The 20,149-nt window shown below is 44.1% G+C and overlaps 1 protein-coding gene across 2 annotated transcripts in view; it reads right to left on the reverse strand.

Moving 5' to 3' along the window:
• Nucleotides 1-318: 318 nt before the first annotated feature.
• Efcab5 (EF-hand calcium binding domain 5) overlaps nt 319-20,149 on the reverse strand; it is a 112,703-nt gene continuing 92,872 nt past the window's right edge. For both annotated transcript variants that reach the window (XM_059271249.1, XM_059271248.1), the window contains exons 20-23: nt 19,786-20,039; nt 18,019-18,305; nt 16,761-16,857; nt 319-908 (exon numbers count right to left, since the gene is read on the reverse strand). In XM_059271249.1, the coding sequence (XP_059127232.1) occupies nt 718-908; nt 16,761-16,857; nt 18,019-18,305; nt 19,786-20,039 (829 nt within the window). In that variant the 3' untranslated portion in view covers nt 319-717. The remainder of the gene's footprint in view (nt 909-16,760; nt 16,858-18,018; nt 18,306-19,785; nt 20,040-20,149) is intronic.

Here is a 20,149-nt window from a genome sequence, read left to right on the forward strand (position 1 = left end):
GGACTTGAGAAGTTTTTGTTATTAAAAACTGATGTTTTCTTTATTCTGTGAGTCATGGACAAACATTTTCTCATAAAATGATTTTCTGTGACCAAACACATGCTTATCCTCACAGCACTCAGGAGTTCAAAGCCAGCCTGGGCTACATATCTAGTTCCAGACTAGCCTCAGAAATATATAGAGACTCTTTCTCAAACAAACAAACAAACAAACAGTAATGTAAAATGGCTTCTAGACTGTTAAGGAAAGGAGAAACGAAGAAGGGATGGAGAAGGAGTGTTTAGATAGTTTTTGAAAAATTCTAAAAACAGTTCCACGTCCACTTCTTAAAATCTTTATTATTTGGTACTCTTTTGATGTAAAAGCTGCCATTTCTCCATTCAGGCCCTCCAGTAGTATCCTTTATTTTCCTATATAAAGGAATGAGAAGCAACTTCCCAAACAGTCACAGTAGTCTCAGGTCCAATAGAAAGCTCAAACTAAAAGGGAGTTTTCAAATATGTTCCATTACATATTCAGGTATGTTTGTTTATGATCACCATAACTGCATACTCTTTAGATTAAATTTCTCTTTAGGTAGCACTTTTGGTTTTAGAGAGTGCTGAGGTGAATGTCTGGGAGCAGAATGTTTCAATGGGGCATCCCTTTTCAGTTGGCAATATTTCATTATTAACAGCATAGGACACAATCAACACTTCCTAAATATAGTACCAGTCCTTAGCTTTCCTCTGGCAATGATTTCTCCGTGAATGTTGTATGAATAGAGGTATCGCTCTTCTTGGGCAATGGAGGTAAAATAGATCTACTTTGTTTGTTTAGCTCCATAAGAGTCAAATTAATGTGTAACCAGTGGTACAGGATTTCAATGACAAGATTGCCAAATCTCCATACTTCAGTTCGAGAATGATCTGTATCAAGAAAAGGAAAAGTTAGTATGGATAATATTGTACTTTAGTTATTAAGAAATAAATTAAAATATGATTAAAATTCATTAACTATGTTGTGAATCAAAATCATAGCAATATCTTGTTTATATATTTAATTATAAGAGATAGGTAGAAATTGATATTTTCATGTAATGGAATAATACATAGCAGTTAACACTGAAATAATTATACACACACACATACATGTAACATGTAGAATCTTATACATATTTGTGTATAACTCTTAAAAGTTTAAAAACCTATAAGCTTTATGAATTCATAAAGATATAGTAAAAGGAAGCCAGGCAGTGGTGGTGCACACCTTTAATCCCAGCACTCAGGAGGCAGAGGCAGGCAGATCTCTGAGTTCAAGGCCAGCTTGTTTTACAGAGCAAGTTCCAAAATGGCCAGAGCTACACAGAGAAACCATGTTTTGAAAAACCAAAAGGATAAACAAACAAACAAAAAAGATATAGTAAAAGAAATGAATAAATGATAAGCACCAAACTCATGATCACATCGTGAGAAAGGAGAATAGGACCAGAAGAGGTAGAGAGTTTTGACTGCTCCTGTTACAGTTCGTGTCTTTAAAAACATCAGACTCAGATGGGCATGGTGATATTGGTGACATCCCTGTAATCCCAGCCGCCTGGCAGGCCGAAGCGGGAAGATCGCTAGTTTGAGGTTAGTCTAGGCTAGATAATAATTTTGAGCAGGCCTGGGCAAGTAGTGAGACCCTGTTGTAAACTAAAATTAAAAAGGACTGAGGATGTAGCTGAGTAAGTTGTAGAGCACCTGCCAAGCATGAAATAAGCCTAGGCCACTCCCCAGCATTGTAAAACACAGTCAAATGAACCTAATCCAAACACGGCTTGTTAAGGTTGGACACTAGATATTATTACATAATGAATACACAGTGCTTATTATTTGTACTATTATATTTGAGACATTTAAGGAATTGCTCAACATCCTTAGTCATCAGGGAAATGCAAATCAAAACGACTCTGAAATATTCTTTAATTAAAATTTGTTTCAAGATACGTAGTTACTGCTCACTATTGAAAACTGTTAGCTGACATTCCTAAAGAGTCCCAGGAGGCCGGGCGGTGGTGGCGCACGGCCTTTAATCCCAGCACTTGGGAGGCAGAGGCAGGTGGATCTCTGTGAGTTCGAGGCCAGCCTAGGTTACCAAGTGAGTTCTAGGAAAGGTGCAAAGCTACACAGAGAAACCCTGTCTTGAACCCCCCCCCCAAAAAAAAAGTCCCAGGAGCCAATGATTAATATTTAGATAGAATGGTCCAATGGACAGAGTACCTTAGAGTTGAACAGGTCTGAATTCTAATTTTGGCTCTATCCCAACTAATTTTGTGACCTTAAACAGATTTACTTGCTCTGAGCCTGTCTATCTTTTTGTAAAACAGGAACACTTTAGGATTATTATGAGAAAATACACACAAAAATCTGACTTTCCAGGGCCTGCCTCCACAGGTTGAGTTTTATTCATCATTGTTGTTCCTAATCTAACTCAGAGCAGACCCGGGTAAAGACCTGCTGATTTGAGTTGAACAAACCATTATATACTCACATTAAACTGTGTGAGAGTGTTGAATACCACTGCCCAAGAGTATCTTAACCATAATCTCAATTATCTACTAGAATTTTAAAACATTTTTTATTAAATCTTGTTTACTGATGTGTGTGTGTGTGTGTGTGTGTGTGTGTGTGTGTGTGTGTGTATGTGCATGCACGTATGTGCCATAGCATCTGTGTGCAGACCAGAACTTGCAGGGGTTCTCTCTTTCCAACATGTGTGGCCCAGGGATCAAGCTTAGCTTGCCAGGCTTGGTGACAGGAACCTTTTCTCATGGAGCCATCTTTCCCACAGACCCCAGAACGCAGTTTATTTCCTTGTCTTCTACCAATACAAGGGACACGTTTCCCTGCATTGGGCTTGGCTTCATCACGGTTTGGAAGGCACCCGTTCAAGCTAAGGTGCAAGTATGTGACAGGGAAGGCCGATGCAATGAGGAGCCATTCACAAGTGTTCATTTCTATTTGAAGCTGACCTCAAACATGTGGATGCAATGAATTTCCTGATGTCCTCTTTTCATACACCCCCCCACACACACACAAGCACTGCTTTTTCTCATTCAATTGTAAGTGTTCAATAAATGCTGAATTGAAACAACATTAAATTAAGGAATAATTTAATTTCTTTATTTCAAGTCCTAAAAGTTTTTCCAGATCACAGCTCAATGATATTAGTGACAATTATGAATAAAACCAAGAACAGATGCTACTCGTCAGAACACATTAGAAATATCTGATTCATCTCACTTTAGGGTAATTCTAGACCAATAAAAATACCAACTTAAAACACTGAGGGCGAATTTGTTATCATTGATCCTTCTTTGTGCTAATTAGCTTCCTGGAAACTTTACAAAGAAATATTACAAATTTCCAAAGATTACTCCGATTATCTTAATGCCCCAGTGTTATGAATCTAAATTAAATAAAAGCAAAGTTCATCCCGGGACACTCCTCAGTACCCATCCCAACTAATTTTCTGAGATAAAACAGCTTCCACAGCTTGGTTCCCAAATCCTCCACAAGTGCTAGGCTCCATCAGTGGCTGTTGGTGATCTTGGCTGAACACCCCAGTGTGCAGACCCCTGTCTGTAACATCATTAAAACAGTCACCGTGTCCATGGTGATTCAGGGGTAGGAGGGTAGAAAGAGAATGTTCCCTTTCACAAGCCCCTGTTGCTTACTTCCTGTTTTATTGTTACCAGGGACAAAAGCCCCGAACCTGTCTGGGATGTAGTTCCTGTTTCCCTGTCATTTCCAGAGATGGATGTGTTTACAGGGGCCCCTAATAAGTCCTCTAAGGGAGCCTTCTGCAGCTACTGGGAACATTACCACTGGCTGCCACTGCCCTCTTGTGGCAGACAGGTGCCTGATCGTCACAGGTTGGCAGACACCATCTACCATCAGGGCAATTTTCAAGAGGGGTCTACTTTTATTTCTTCTATGAATCTATGAAACTATGAACATTTTGATTTTCCTTAGCAATGCTTACAGCATTTTTTTAAAATTACATTTAAGCTATAGGGATTTCAGAGTAAGCCTTTGACTATGTACAGGGATGTATTGAGAAAGCTTTTATTATGGTATTTTTAGGTCTCACTTTAATCAAACTTTTAATTACACAGGGAATTCATTATGCTGGAAACATTAGACTATAAAAAGCATGTTTTAAAATTAAACCTCAATTTGTGGATCTCTGCTTTACCACTGGATTAATTAAGCCAAATCCCCCGGGAAGCATAGACAATTAGTAGAAACAGGCAAAGCCAAGAGAATGAAGTACCAACTTCAAGCTCAAAAGCTGAACGGCTTCCTCCAGCTCCTGACCAGGCCAGGGCCAGCAGTAGTTCTCCAGTGTTTTTCTTCTCCATGAGCTCCTTCAGTGTGGTTTCTCTGTTTCTGTTGCTTCACACTCCCTGAGTCATTTTAAAATTTACTCATTTAGCATTACTGCTGGTCACAGTAAGCTAAAGGTCTGTCCAGGAACGTGTACCAGAAGGAGACGTGCGTGCAGATTTCAGCTCTATTTTCACGTGGGCAGGGGAACTTGGTGACAACTGGGCGCTGTGGATTGACTGTCGTCCCAAAGGCAGACACCTCCCAGGCCTAACAGGAACGGATCGGTGTTGAACAGGGAGGAAATCTTGTTTTTTGATTTTTTATAGCTGAGGTGGAAGTTTGTTCCAGGACGGATAACGAGTTCTTGAAAGCACATAGTTCCACTCCCGCTGTGAGCACGATTGCTGTACAAAGCACCCATTCTGGACTTTAAAAAAAAAAAACAAACAAACAAACAAAAAAAAAAAACAACGTAGCCATAAACCAAATGTGTCAACATCGGTCAGTGTAATTTTTTAAATAATATTTTTATTGATTATTTGGGAATTTCACATCCTGAATCCCAGCACACGCACTTCCCAGGCCTCTCAGGTCTGCCCACCCCCGCCCTTTTGACCCCCCCTCCCCGAAAAAAGAAGAAAAAGAAAAAAGAAGCAAGCAAACAAACGAACAAAAGAACAAGTCCAATTTGTGTTGCCCGCACAGTCACTGGAGCGTGGTTAAACTCCCGGTGGTCAGCCCCTTAAAGAAAACTGAGTCCTCCCCCGCCCAGCTCCAGCCCCTGCCAGAGGCCGTCAGTTGTGGAGCGCTACGCTTCAGCATCCTTGTTACAATTTCCTAAAAAAGATTTACTTACTTATTTAGTATACAGTGTTCTGCCTGCTGTATGCCTGCAGGCCAGAAGAGGGCACCAGATCTCATTACGGATGGTTGTGAGCCACCATGTGGGTGCTGGGAATTGAACTCAGGACCTCTGGAAGAACAGCCAGTGCTCTTAACCTCTAGGCCATCTCTCCAGCCCCCTTTATTACAATTTTTAAGAGTTTTCTTCTATGGCTTTCTGCTTAGGTTGTTACTTTTTGGGGGTTGTTACAGAAGCCTTTTAAGTCCCGATTTCTCAGTTTTGAGTCTGCAGTCATCAATACCATGGACAAAGTAGCTCCCTTGCCCTTTCCAATCAGTGGGAGCACAGATCATGGTTTCTGGCCACAGCACAGACCACGGACAGCCACATGGTCTCCAGCCATATGCCATGGACCTCAGCATGGTCTCCGGTAGCAGTACAGACCATGGATATCAACATGGCCCTCTGCCACAGCATGGGCCATGGACATCATCGTACCTCTCAGCAGCAGCTCAGGCCAAGGATATCAAAATGGCTTCAGGTGGCAGCACAGGCCTTCACATTCACATGGCCCTTGGTGGCAGCACAGCCCGTGCATATCATTGTAGTTTCAGCCTGCAGCACAGATCATGGACATCCATGTGGCCTTCAGTGGTGACACAGACCCTGGCCGCAGTGGGACCGTGGACCCAGACATCGCCATGACCTCAAGTGGCAGTGCAGGGCACTCACATCACTATGGCTCAGTCAGTGTAATTTATCGTTACAGAAATTCATGGTTCAGTGAAGAAACTCCCAACCTTTTGGTAACATACCCTGGTCAAACCTGCTTCTATGCTCCCTTTGTGGCAAAACATCCAAAGATCTGTCTTCACTCCTCCCTTCGTAAATCATCTGTGGTAATTTGAATGTAATTGGCCTCCATAAGCTCATTGGAAGTGGAACTATTAGAGGTGTGGCCTGTTGGAGGAAATGTATACTGTGGGGCTTTGAGGTCTCCTATGCTCAAGATAGGCCCAGTGTCTCAGACCAATTCTCATTGCCTGTGGGTAAAGATGTAGGACTCTCAGCTCTTTCTCCAGCACCATGTCTGCCTGCATGCTGCCATGTTCCACCATGATGATAATGGACTGAACCTCTGAACTGTAAGCCACCCAATTGAATGTTTTCCTTTATAAGAGTTGTGTGGTTACTGTATCTCTTCACAGTAATAGAAACCGTAACTAAGACAGAAGTTGGTACCGGGGACTGAAGTATTGCTGTGGTAGGCCTGACCATGTTTTTGTTTGGAGGAATGTGAACTTTGGTACTTTGAGTTAGGAAAGCAGGGGAATGCTTTAAGTGCTGCTTAATAGGCCTTACTAGTAGGAGCATGGAAGACAGTGGTGTTGAGGATGATTTAAACTGTGGAGTGGGGGATGGCTCAAGAGGTTTCAGAAGAGAATAATATTAATATGTGGCCTAGAGATCATTCTTGTGATGTTTTGGTGAAGAATATAGCTGCTTTTTGCCCTTGTCTAAACAATCTGCCTGAGGTTAGAGTGAAGAGATTTGGATTAATTCCCCTGGCCAAGGAAATCTTGAAACAGCCTAGTATTCACTCTGTTGTGTGATTATTACTAGTCACTCTTCTACAGATTTATAATGAAAAGGAGCAGGATGAACAAGGAAAAATACAAAACGTACAATTTGAGGAAAAAAGGAGCACTAGGAAGTGGATTGGAGCTAAGTCCTGTGTTCAAGGAGATAAACAGATTAAGAAATAGAAAACAGGGAGTGGTGACCTCAGGGCAAGATCTTACCCAGCTAAGTTTCCAACTTGTGAAAAGGGATCAAAAGAAAAATTTAGAGCCAGGTGTGGTGGTACACATCTTTAATCCCAACATTCTGGAGACAGAAGCAAGCAGATCTCTAAATGCAAGGCCAGCCTGGTCTACAGGTTGAGCTCCAGGACAGTCAAGCTTAGGTAGTGGAGGAAACCATGGGAAGCAGAAAGCCTGTGAAGATGTAATTGAACCAGGGGGTCATGTTCCAGCCCAGGCAAGCAGCTGAACTTGGCAGCTTTGGCTACATGTTTCTGGCTTTAGAGTCAAGGATAGAAGAAAGGAGTTATGGAATCTTCCTCCATGACTAAGGAAAGCCACTGAGGCCACCAGGCATGTGTCGGGGTGTCCCTGAATATCCCAGAGAGGCCGTTGTGTAAAGCTGTGAAGGAGAAGCCTGGATTGCCTTGGAGACCCCAAGATGTTAGAGATGCCAGAGTCTTGGGATACCTGCTGAGAAAAGCTGCTAACAGGGAGTGGAACCAGCCCAAGAGAAAGAAGTGTGTTGCAGTCAACAAAGCTGAAAGGAGTTGGAGATTTGAAGAGCGTTTTTACATCAGACATGGAGATACAAAGTTTGGAGTTTGCTCAGCTATTTTTTGGTCTTGCTTTAGTCCAGTATTTCCTCATTATGCTCCCTTCCCTATGTTTTGGAACAGTAATGTATATCCTGTTCCATTATATGTTGGAAGTATATGATCTGTTTTTTTTATTTCGGTTTTATAGGGGATTACAGTTAAGAGCTTGCATGAATCTTAGAAGAGACTGAACTTTGGACTTTAAAATATTGTTGAGACTGTGATAGACTATGGGGACTTTTTAAATTGGACTGAGTGCACTTTGCACTATTGTACTGTTATAAGCTTATGGGGGCCAGGGAGTGGAATGTGGTCGTTTGAATGTAATTGGCCCCCATAAGCTCATTGGGAGTGGCACTATTAGGATGTACAGCTTTGTTGGAATAGGTGTGGCCTTGTTAGAGGAAGTGTGTCACTGTGGCTTTGAGGTCTTCTATGCTCAAGATACATCCAGTGTCTCAGACCACTTCCTGTTGCCTGCAGGTCAAGATGTAGAACTCTCAGCTCCTTCTCCAGTACCATGTCTGCCTGCATGTCACCAATGCCCACCATGAGGATAGTGGACTAAACCTCTGAAAATGTAAGCCATCCCAATTAAATGTTTTTCCTTTATAGGAGTTGCTGTGCTCATGCTGTCTCTTTGCAGCAATAGAAACCCTAACTAAGGCATCATCTATTGGCCAATAAATCTCAATTTTACATCCCCACCTAGAGCTTTCTTCAGAATCTCAGAGCTCTTTTTGTAGCTACCTACTCACATCTCTGCTCACATACCCAATAGACAGCCCAACCTCAGCATGCCAGATGTGAATGCTTTAACAATATTTGTCTCATTTATTTGTGTGTGTGCATATACGTGCCTGTGTGTATGCATGTGAGTGCCTATGGAAGTCAGAATAGGGCGCTGGGTTCCTAGGAACTGGAGTGACAGGTGGTTGTGAGCCACATCAGATGTGGGTGCTGGGAACTAAACATTAGTCCTCCGCCAGAGCACCAAGTACTCTCTCGGCAAGCTAAAGCAGCCGACCCATCTTTCCAGCCCCCAGACTGGAACTCTTCATCTCCCCGCACCGATTCTCTTCCCTACAGTGTTTTCTAATTTCACTAATGGCTCCTTCATCCTCCCAAACCATAGTCCACCTTGGCTCTTGTTCTGTTCACATTTCACACCCAAGCTGTGGAGTTACATTTTGGTTCTAACCCAAATCTGTACTATATATCCTCCGACCACTTTTCACCATCTGTCAGGACCATTCCCGTGTGAATTCCTGCAGCAGGTCCTCTGGGCGTTCTCTTTGATGACCCCCACCCCGGAAAGGCCTTTTTGTCACAAAAGCAGAATGGTTCTTTTATTTCCTTCATCCTTCCTCCCTTCAATCTCTTTCTTTCTTTCAATAGGGTCTAACTAGGTAGTCTTGGGTGGCCTTGAGCTCACTATATAGGCCAGGCTGGCCTTGAACTCATATAGATCTGCCTGACTGCCTTGCAAATTTTGGAATTAAAAATGGGCATCACCATGCTCAGTTCCTTATATTTCCTTATTTTATTTTATTTATTTTTTAGATGGGGTCTTGCCATATAACTCAGGTTGACTTTTGAATTCATAATCCTTCTGCCTTAGCCTTTGAGTGCTGGAAGTATGAGCCACTATTCTAGCCATTAGAGTGATTCTTTCAAAGCATAAGCCATGTCATGAAACACTCCTGCTTACATTCTATTCTCATAGTATGTTATGATGGTGTGAGGCTCTGATTGATTCAGCCCACTCCCCAACCCCATGACCTCATCTTAAATGTTTCTCTAATTCTCTTACTCTGCACCTGACACAGTGTCCTCCTGAATGTTTCAACACACTGCATATTCCTGCCTTATACGGCCTTTGCAGTCGCTCTATGCTCTGCCTGGAGCACACTCCACAGAAGTTATCTATATAGCTGATTTCCTTGACTTAATTTCACCTTTTGACAAGGTCTATCTGACTATTTATATCTGCACTCCTTTAGACAACAAGACCTTAGGTGGGAGCCACACCATCACCTAAGAGAAAACAAAACTCCACCCCATGTTTCCTCCCTGTCTCCCCCAAATGCATTCAATTGCTTTACCATGCTTACCCATTTTAGCATGTATTTTTTTTTATCATGGCATACATTTATTATGTTTTCTGCTGTGTGTGTATGCATATGTGTTACTGGGAAGGGAATCTAGAGCTCTGTGCCTGTGCCTGTGTGTATGTGTATGTGTTACTGGGAAGGGAATCTAGAGCTCTGTACCTGTAGGCCAGTGCTCTGCCACTGAGCTGTAGCCCAGTCCTGTGCCATTGATTTTCGGCTCTCCTCTGGACGGATAAGGTCTGTAGGGTTTTGGTTTTGTTTTAGATAAGAGCTCACACTAGCCCAGGTGGTGATGACTCTCCTGACAGCAGGCAGGGCCACTTCGGCCATGTAAGTTTCATGAGAGCGGGGACCTGAGTCAGCTTACTTGCTATTGTTCCCCAAGGTCCTAAAACAGTCTGGCACATAGTCAACACTTTTTAAAAAGTGGTTGAGCAAAGGCTGAAGCGATCAAGTGAGCAGCGATGAATGAATGCCAATGGTAACAGGAGAAAGTGGACTCTTACATCATCAATGGAGAAGGCCTGGACCAAACTTACTGCACATCCCAGGAACCTCACAGGACTCAGGTGTCTAGATGCTGATCAGGAAAGTCAGAGTTCTTAGGAATCCTCCTCATATTACAGCTCCGGGGGACTTCCTCTCCCACTTCTAGAAATATCTCAGGATAACACAGAGAGTTTCAGGGTGGGGCATTAGACCGAGCTGGCAGTTCCCCGATGAAAATGGGGAGGTGCTAAGATGCGTTCTAAATCTGGAGGTCCTGCAGACTTCCCCATTAGGCCCTAGAATTCGGGAAGACAGGCTCTTTCCTCTCCAGACAGAGTAACAGAAGACTCTTGTCACACAGGGAGCTGATAGCTCAAGATAAAGAAGTTAGAGATGCACAGACACTGGAAGTCATTTCACTCTTAAACAAACCATTTCATCTGAGTCACAGAGATTCAGACACCAAAAGAGAAAGGAAGGGGAGAAACTCCAGGGAGGAGAAAACTTCAAGATGCCATTAGCGATGCCTGAACTGTGAACAGGAGGCTGAAGGCAGGGAGTGTTTAGAGCCCAGCGACAGGGAACGCTTCGCCGTCAAACACGCACACCTCCCCAGCCACAGAATCGGCCGAGAAGACTGAGCTTACCCGAAAGGAAAGCAAAAGGGTAAAGAGATGGAAAATAGATAGAAAATGAGACATTTGTTTACCTGTTTAAAGATGCTGGGGATCAAGCCTAGGGCTTCATGCAAGCTAGTAAGAGATCTGCGGAGCTATACTCTAGCCACTAAAAAATAGGATTTTGAAGATCGAGTCTAGGAGAAGCAACGTCTGAACATAGGAAAGGGAGAGGAGAGTCAGCACCAGCCTCCAGGTCACCTGTCCTGGGTAAATGTACTGTCCTGCAGCTGGCGGAGCAGAGAAAAGGCCTGTGGAGAAAAAGAGACCACTTCCAAGCAGACGCAGCGTGGCCTCAGGAAGTGAAATCCACGTTAGATTTTAGCTGCCATTCACCTCCTCAGTGGGGCACCTTCGTGCAGTGTGCAGCTTGCACAGTTATAATAGCAACCTTGATGCTCTGTCGGTATCTAGGAGGTGAGGACCTGGATTTCACAACTGAAAAGGCCCAGCAAGCACCCAGACCAATGGACGAAAACAGCCACGTCCAAGATTATCATTATGAAATTTCACAACTTTGGGAATAAAAGGATGATTCTATAGCTTCTAGGGAGAAGCAAGACAAAGGTAACGCTTGGAAAATCAGAAACAAGAAAGGCTTCCAATACCTCAGTAGCAACTTTGGATGTTAAAAAGCCATGGAGACGTTTCCGCAAAAGTAAAACAGAGCTACCATATGACCTAGCAATTTCACTCCTAAGGTCTATGCCCACGAGAACAGAATATGCACATTCAAAAAAAAAACTATAAACAGATGTTCCTGGTATAATCCCAAGAGCCAAAAACAAAAACCCCAGAGGCCCATGAACTGATAAATGGATAAATGAAATACAGATTACCAATATATAGATAACTCAGTCATAAGAAAGAAATGAACAACTAATATACGTTAAAATGTAAGTGAGCCCTGAAAATACCACAGTGAGGGAAAGAAACCAGATACAAAGGCCACCTATTCTATAATCCCATTTATATCACAGTCTGGATGGGCACATCCGAACGGACAGGAAGCAGATCAGCAGATGCTGGGGATAGAGTGAGGAAAGAGAGGGAGTGAGTGCTAATGGGACTGCAGCTTCTTTTGAAAACATCATAGAATTAGACAGTGGTGATGATCGCACAACTTGGTGTATTAACCAAACCACCAAGCTGCGGATTTCCGAAGTGTGTGATGTGTGGTTTATGTTTCCTCTTCTTTTCTTTTTTCATTTCCTTTCCTTTTTTCTTTTCTTTTCTCTTTTTTATCTTTTTAACAGGATTTCATATACTCCAAGTTGGCTTGAACTTGTTATGTAACTGAGGATGACCTTGACTTAAGATTCCTCTGATTAGGGCTGGAGAGATGGCTCAGAGTTTAAGAGCACTGGCTGTTCTTCCAGAGGTCCTGAGTTCAATTTCCAGCAACCACCTAGTGGCTTACAACCATCTGTAATGAGATCTGGTGCTCTCTTCCGACATGCAGACAGAACGCTGTATACATAATAAATACATAAATCTTGGGAAAAAAAGATTCTTCTGCTTCTACCTCCCAAGTGCTGGTATTACAGACCTGTGCCACCATGCCTCCTTTTCTGTGGTATGGAGGATTGATCCCACATGCATATGCTTGGCAAGCACTCTAACAAAATGACATGCAACTTAAGCTTGGCATCTCAATTATTAAAAAAAGACAGTGGGTCTCTATGTCTCAAGTTAGAGAGTTTCCTCTAATCTGGTGACCTTTTAAGAGTGAGAGGACTAAAAACGTAACCTCTGAAGTCTCCAACTCCTAAATGTCTTCAAAATGATTTTCCTCAGCAAAGTCCATATCAAGTATGAGGGCTAAATGCAAACATTTTCCGACATGGAATACCTGGACTATGTACCATTCATGTAGTATTTCTCAGGAAACTACCACTGGAGGAGGGCTCAGTGGTAGAGTGCTTCCTTAGCTAAGTGTGGACCCTGGTCGTAGACCTAGACTAAGGAAGAAGTTAGAAGACAGAACACTGCTGTCAGGATACTGTGCGGAGAGTGAGAGGCTTTGAACACTCAGTCCTAACCGGGACAGTTACATAAACTCTTCCCAAGGCTCAAGGACCTATGAGGAAGAAGAGGGAGAAAGACTGTCAGAGCCAGAGGTGATGGACGACTCTAAGACATCAATGTCTTCCAGACACAACAGGGCTGGGACACATGAACTCACAGACCCTGTGACAGCACACACAGACTGTGAGAGCACACACAGACCCCGTGACAGCACACACAGACCGTGACAGCACACACAGACCGTGAGAACACACACAGACCGTGACAGCACACACAGACCGTGACAGCACACACAGACCGTGACAGCACACACAGATCCCGTGACAGCACACACAGACCGTGACAGCACACACAGACTGTGAGAACACACACAGACCCTCTGACGGCACACACAGACCCCATGACAGCACACACAGACCGTGACAGCACACACAGACCGTGAGAACACACACAGAGCATGACAGCACACACAGACCGTGAGAACACACACAGAGCATGACAGCACACACAGACCGTGAGAACACACACAGACCCCGTGACAGCACACACAGACCGTGACAGCACACACAGACCGTGAGAACACACACAGACCGTGACAGCACACAAAGACCATGACAGCACACACAGACCCCGTGAGAGCACACACAGACCGTGAGAACACACACAGACCCCATGATAGCACACACAGACCGTGACGGCACACACAGACCATGACGGCACACACGGACCGTGACGGCACACACGGACCGTGACGGCACACACGGACCATGACAGCACACACAGACCCCGTGATGGCACACACAGACCCTGTGATGGCACACACAGAGATCCCGTGATGGCACACACAGACCCTGTGATGGCACACCCAGACCGTGACGGCACACACAGACCCCGTGATGGCACACAGACCCCGTGACAGCTCACACAGACCGTGACGGCACACACAGACCCCGTGACGGCACACACAGATCGTGATGGCACACACAGACTGTGACAGCACCCCCTTCCCCCCTAGGTTCAAGCTAGACAAACCCCAGCACTGGGAAGGGAAGTGGACACAAAGTCCCACTCCTAACCAAGAAGCTATTTTAAATGATACCTGCCAGGAAAGAGAAAATCAGTTTCTCCAATGGGGTGCCACTGGGTCTATCAACCACACCCAGGCCCCACGCTCTGCCTTGCAGCCCCAAAACCAGGCAGAACCTGCAGACATCGCTGGTGCCATCTCATGCAGAGCGGGCTTCCTGAATAGGAGCTCTTCTTAACGTTACAAGAAGGCCCCACAAATCTTGAACACTAACAGATTGCCCTGCCCAAAGGGTTCTCTCCTGACACAAACAGAAAGACGTGCCCAAAGAACTCTTTCCCTTCCCTTAAACATGAAGCTTAGACTTCCTTGATATAGCTTCATCTAAATGAGAGAGGACTGATATCTGGTGACCTATGAACTTGGTTGATTGGCTGTGTAAAAGGGAAGCCTGCTAATTGTTGGGTTTTGGCTGTGTCCCATTCGGTTACCCGAAGTTCTGATTACTGCCACCAGAGGGCACTATTGGAAAGCAAACCGCCCTGGGCAGTCCTTCCCTGGTCAAGGCTGCTGAGGGAAAGGACAGAGGAGTGCAAAGTCGGGGCAAGTGGTGGAAATTTGCATGTGTTCTGAGCAGAGCGCGCAACTTCAGGTGGCTCTAACAGGCAAATTTGAGACAGAGCCTGAAGGGGTCCTTTGAGAACCACAGAAGGAGCCTTTTGCCTCTCCTGGGTGGGGGATGGGCTTATTATGGGTGCACCTGCAGGGTGCAGAATGGCAAGAGCTGCTCATTATCCTTATTCTTTATGACAGAGGGTCTGCACTGAAGATCGCTGGGTGTCTATGTCCTTGTCCAAGAAGGGGACCTTCAGTCGGGAACACAAGGAACCCTGGCAGCAAGGTCTGGCTCTAGGCTGAGGGGCTGGCAGGTTGGTGGGGACCAAAGAGGAGTAAGGTCTTGGGGAGAACACCAATTAGACAAACTGGTCACACATGGGAGATGCTGCTGCAGTTCTTAGTGCGTGCTAACTCTCTCCAAAGGAAGAACCGGAGACTGGAGGGAGACTGAGCTTGGAGACAGGGCCACGGATGCAGACTTCTCTGGACTTCAAAGTCCTCAAATATAGAAGTACATGAGAGTATACAGGGGACAAGTTGTAATCGTAGCCACTCAGAAGAGCCGAGGCAGGAGGATCGCAAGTTCAAGGCCTGCCTGGGTTTTAGAGTTCAAGAACAGCCTAGGCAACTTAGTGAGACCCTCAAAATAAAAAGTAAAGGGAGTAAGGGGTCTAGCTTAGTGGTAGAGTGCTTGCCTAGCATGTTCAATATTCAGACAGACAGACAGACAGACAGACAGACACACGTACACGCACACACGGCAGACAGTGAACAGTATCCAGTTTTGTTATTGCTGTTGTTACTGATTCTCTTGAACATAACCTTAAAAGCTAGGCCTGCAGCACCCGTGAATCCAGAGGCTCCCAGGAATGAGCTCAGGGTCATGAGCTCACGCAGAATTCCAAACGGGAGTTCTATGCCGGACTCACATTGCTCACGGTCCTCAATAATTTTTTGAGTCTCATGTCCTCTCCTGTTCCCAAGCATTCTCAAACTCCCGGGAGTACCTCACTTTCCTAGCAACAGCTCTATGACGTCCCACCCAACCAGCTCAGTACTCTGCCCCCTGTGCCTATACCCTGAGGTCCAGCCATCCTCTCTCCCTGCTCTTGCTGTGGTCTCTCCTTTGTCCCGGAGGTCTCTCAGTTCTGAGCCTCTCAACCTAAACTATGTACCACAGAAGCCAAAAGTCTGACTTGGTGGAGTCAGAGAGAGGACAGCAGAGGGGGAGGAACTGATTCGGGGAGTCCAGAGAAGTCTGTGTCTGTCTCCCAGGATGCCTGGCTCCGTGCTCAGTTCTCCCCATCCAACCCCCACAACTGGTTGCTTCTTTTGGAGAGAATTCACAGAGCCTTTTCTCCTGCTGATGATTAAGGGGTGTTTTTTGTTTGTTTTGTTTTGGAGACTGAGTCTGTATGCAGCATTGTCTGGCCGGTGGTAAACCAGGCTGGCCCTGAACTTGCATATCTTTCTGCTTCTGCCTTTTACATCAGTCAGTGATTGGTTTTTCCTAAGTTGCAAAGAGGAAAACACGTTCTTTACTTAGTTCTCTTGCATGCACGGCCTGAGGCACCTGGTGGAGGAATCCACACCTTTGCAGGAATGCGTCCTTGTATTTGTGCATTTCCTTTAAGATATGGCTGATTCTCTGTGACAGGTTCCTAGTTCCCTCCAACCTAAGAGCCTCCTTGCTCTGTGGTCTTGCTGGTTTCCCTCTAAAGGGCAGCATTACCAGCTTCTACACACGAGTGCTATTTATAATGGTTTTTTTTTTTTTTTTTTTGCTCTTTATTGGAGCTAAAACCAGAAAGTTTTTTGCTTAATGTTCCATTTCTCACTGTTTGCTTTGAGATGAAGGTTTGCAATGTCTGGCTGTCCTGGCCGTCTGGACTGAAGTGATCCTCCGGACTCAGCTTCCTCAGTAGTGAGAGCTATAAACAAGCTTTGAGTAATGTAGTCACGTAATGAGTACATTTTGGGTAAGGAGCACATGTAGTCAGTAAGGGGAGACAGACATACCTTTGAATTCAAGTGTGGCATGGACCCCTTAGGGGATAGAGCAAATTGTAGATTGTATCCTTCCTTTTAGAAAACTCATGACATTTTTACTTTCATGGAACTCAATTTAAGAACCATTTGTTTTACTATAATGGAAATCTCTCACAGTTTTTTTTCTGCTTATATGTTTAAATTATCAGGCAGAACCTTACCTAGGACATAGTCCATAACAAGCTGTACGTTAATGTTCATATCGATAGCCGTTGGATCAAACACACAAAGATCCTCAACTAAGTACTTGTTAATGTACTGTGAAGAAAGAACAAAAGAAAAGTTATGTGATCACCCAGCAGAAACACAGAGCGCAGCCCACTAGCTTCCACAATCCCACACAGGTACGTTCTCAACAGGCAGAATGGATCTCTGCTTAGGAATCAGAGTAACTGTAGCCTCTTAAAAGGAGTTTGGTAACTTTCCTTCTGTTTCTATTGTGTGGAACAATTTAAAAAGTATTGGTATTAACTCTTCTTTGAAGATCTGGTAGAATTCTGCATTGAAACCATCTGGTCCTGGGCTTTTTTTGTTTGGGAGACTTTTAATGACTGTTTCTATTTCCTTAGGTGTTACTGGTCTATTTAAATAGTTTATCTGGTCTTGATTTAACTTAGGTATGTGGTACCTATCCAGAAAATTGTCCATTTCTTTTAGATTTTCCAATTTTGTGGAGTACAGGTTTGAAGTATGACCTGATGATTCTCTGGATTTCCTCAATGTCTGTTGTTATGTCTCCCTTTTCATTTCTGATTTTGTTCATTTGGATGCTCTCTCTCTGCCTTTTGGTGCCTCAACTGAATGTACCAGGCTCTGCTGACTCCCCATGGGAGACCTTGCCTTGGAGGAGGTGGGAATGGGGGATGGGTTGGGGGGAAGGCTGGGGGTGGGAGGAGGGAGGACAGGGGAATCTGAGGTTGATATGTAAAATGAATAGAAAATCTCTTAATTAAAAAAAATCACTACATACAAGCCACTTCAATACTGAACATATATGATAAAAGAATAAACATGTGAAGAACTAAAAAAAATGGATCTCTGCTGTTGGATGTCAAGATCATGGTTAGCTTTGAGGTACGTGGTTTGGGGAGAGGACTTGTGAGAAAGTATACAAAACATGGGCTTTTGAGATGTCACTTGTGTTGTCTGTGAACACAGAGGTGGGTCATGAGGGTCTTTCCTTTGAGAAGGTTCTTGCATCTTGTATACCTGTGAGTTCTGCCGTTATAATTTGTACACCAAAAATTAAAAAAAACCTCAACACTCCAAAACTCACAAAAGCCACCCCAAACTCACAAAAGCCACCCCAAACCACAAAAAGCCACCCCCAAACTCACAAAGATACCCCAAACTCACAAAAAGTCACCCCAAACTCACAAAAAGCCACCCCCAACTCACAAAAAGCCACCCCAAACTCACAAACTTCCACTTTTCCCACTCTTCCAAGTCACTGGAAGTTTCTATATCCTGCTGAGAGAACAAGATAGATCCTTTCAGGATGTCGTGCACAAGGGCCACGTTGGCGTCTATATACTGGGAACCGATGTCTGAAGAAAGCGTCACGTCCTCGCGAGGTCTGTGCTCATAGAGCAGCAGAGACACAAAGTCCATGGACGTGAGGAGCTGGAGGCATTCCCGAAGCTCCTGCAGCATGACCCGGAAGAAGAGAATTCCTGCCCGCGTGACCTCTCCTGTCTTTTCCATCTCTGCAATCACACACATGCTAACTGAAGAGGTTATTCTTTTACTGGAGTCCGAGGATATTATAATAAACTATTTTTTTTTCAAGCAAAAGAGATTCATGTCCCACCATCTCAAGAAATTTTAGTTTCTCTAATCATGAAATAAAAAAGCAAAATAGAATTATGTCTGATGTATCATTTAGGGATTAAAAATTGAAGGGAAAAAAACCAATCCAAAAATCTGAGTTTTATAGTTAGGGCTTAGTTTAAAGACTTTCTCCATTACTAATTATATTGTCCTTTGAATATATATATATACATACGTATATACATACATACATACACATATATATTCTTTTATGGGAATAGGGCCAATCCCTACTTCTTTGATGAGACCTGGGAATTAAAGGAATGAGTACTTAGTCTTGTTAGGCCTGGTACCAGAGGCCTATAATCCCAGCTATGTGGAAGGCTGAGGCTGGAAATTATGAGTTCAAGGTCTTCCATGATCTTTATAGTAAGTTCAAGGCCAGCTTGGACAATGTAGTGAGACCTTGTCTCAAAGTAAAAATGAAAAATAGGGCTAGAGATAGAGCCTTGGCCAGGGCTTCGAATAAAAGCTGCTTGATCTCAGAATCTGCACATACCGGACGCTTGCAGGCCATACGTCTTCTTTCTTTCTTTTTCCCCCTCCCTCCTTTATTTTCTTCCTCATCTTAAGTAATCCTCCTGCATCAGCCTCTGCAGTAGCTGGGATCACAGGCTGGTGTCACCACACTTGGCCTTTTTCCTTCCACCACACTCTATGTTACAGCTGTAGGTCATTCCACTTAATCCCACCAGTTGTTACTGTAAATCTGTCCAGTTCACTCTCACTGAGGGTTTTTCATGCTTTCTTCTCACCCACTCTCTAAGATGATATTGTGCTAAGGGTAGCCTAGAGTACACAGTGCTAAGGGTAGCCTAGAGTACATGGAGTTCCAAGAACTAAGGGACTGGGCTTGGCCCAGCCAGTGGCTTGTTATTGAAACTTGGAAATTCACTTTAGCTTTGTAGGTTTTAGCTCTTTAATCTGTAAAACAAGATATTCAAATTATTTGATGCTGTGGAAAAAACAGCCAAAACCAAGTTTGAGTCCAGCTTTTCCCATTTGTTGTTTATTTGTACCGACTCTCGCTTTCTGTGCCTGTGAAATGGGCTACTACTATTGCCCTCATAAGTTTATGGCAAAGGCAATGATCATGCAGATTTAACCTGTTTCACAGCAGATGGGTCCTCTTACCTTCTAACTGTAAGGTCATAACTGAGATGATGGTGTGTTTGCCCTTTGCTGGGTTATAGAGCATACATACCCACCAGGGTAAGCCTGCCCAAGGGGATTCTTTTCACATGGAAAGATCTCCATAGTGAAATGATCAACTTTGGAAACTACATCCTTCATCTCAGTGTCTGTGATTCCCTCCAAGCAAACCATGAATCCAGACTGTTAGCATATCCACAATACCTATGACCTCATTTTTCTTGATTTCTCCAGAGAATTCGCCCAGTATTTCATCGCAGGCATTTTGGATCATCTTCGTCATCTTCTGTAGATCTTTATATTCTTGATACATCAACATCCTAGTCTGGCCGATGTTAACATCGAGGATTCCCATAGCCTCCTTTGTTCTTTGGCGAAGTGGAATTACAATGTGGGTTTCTCCACTGCTAGAAGCCAAGATAACTTCCGAAGTGTCTGTGCACTTAAAGAGAAAATCTCTGAAACCAAACCAAACAAGCACAGGTCGGTCACACATCAGCCTGCTCACAGCATCCACCAAGCTGAATTACTCCCTTATGCCCGCCTCGCCCCAGTGTGCCTGCCTCGC

Source organism: Peromyscus eremicus, chromosome 8a (genome assembly GCF_949786415.1).
Source record: "Peromyscus eremicus chromosome 8a, PerEre_H2_v1, whole genome shotgun sequence".
NCBI classification, from domain to species: Eukaryota; Metazoa; Chordata; class Mammalia; order Rodentia; family Cricetidae; genus Peromyscus; species Peromyscus eremicus.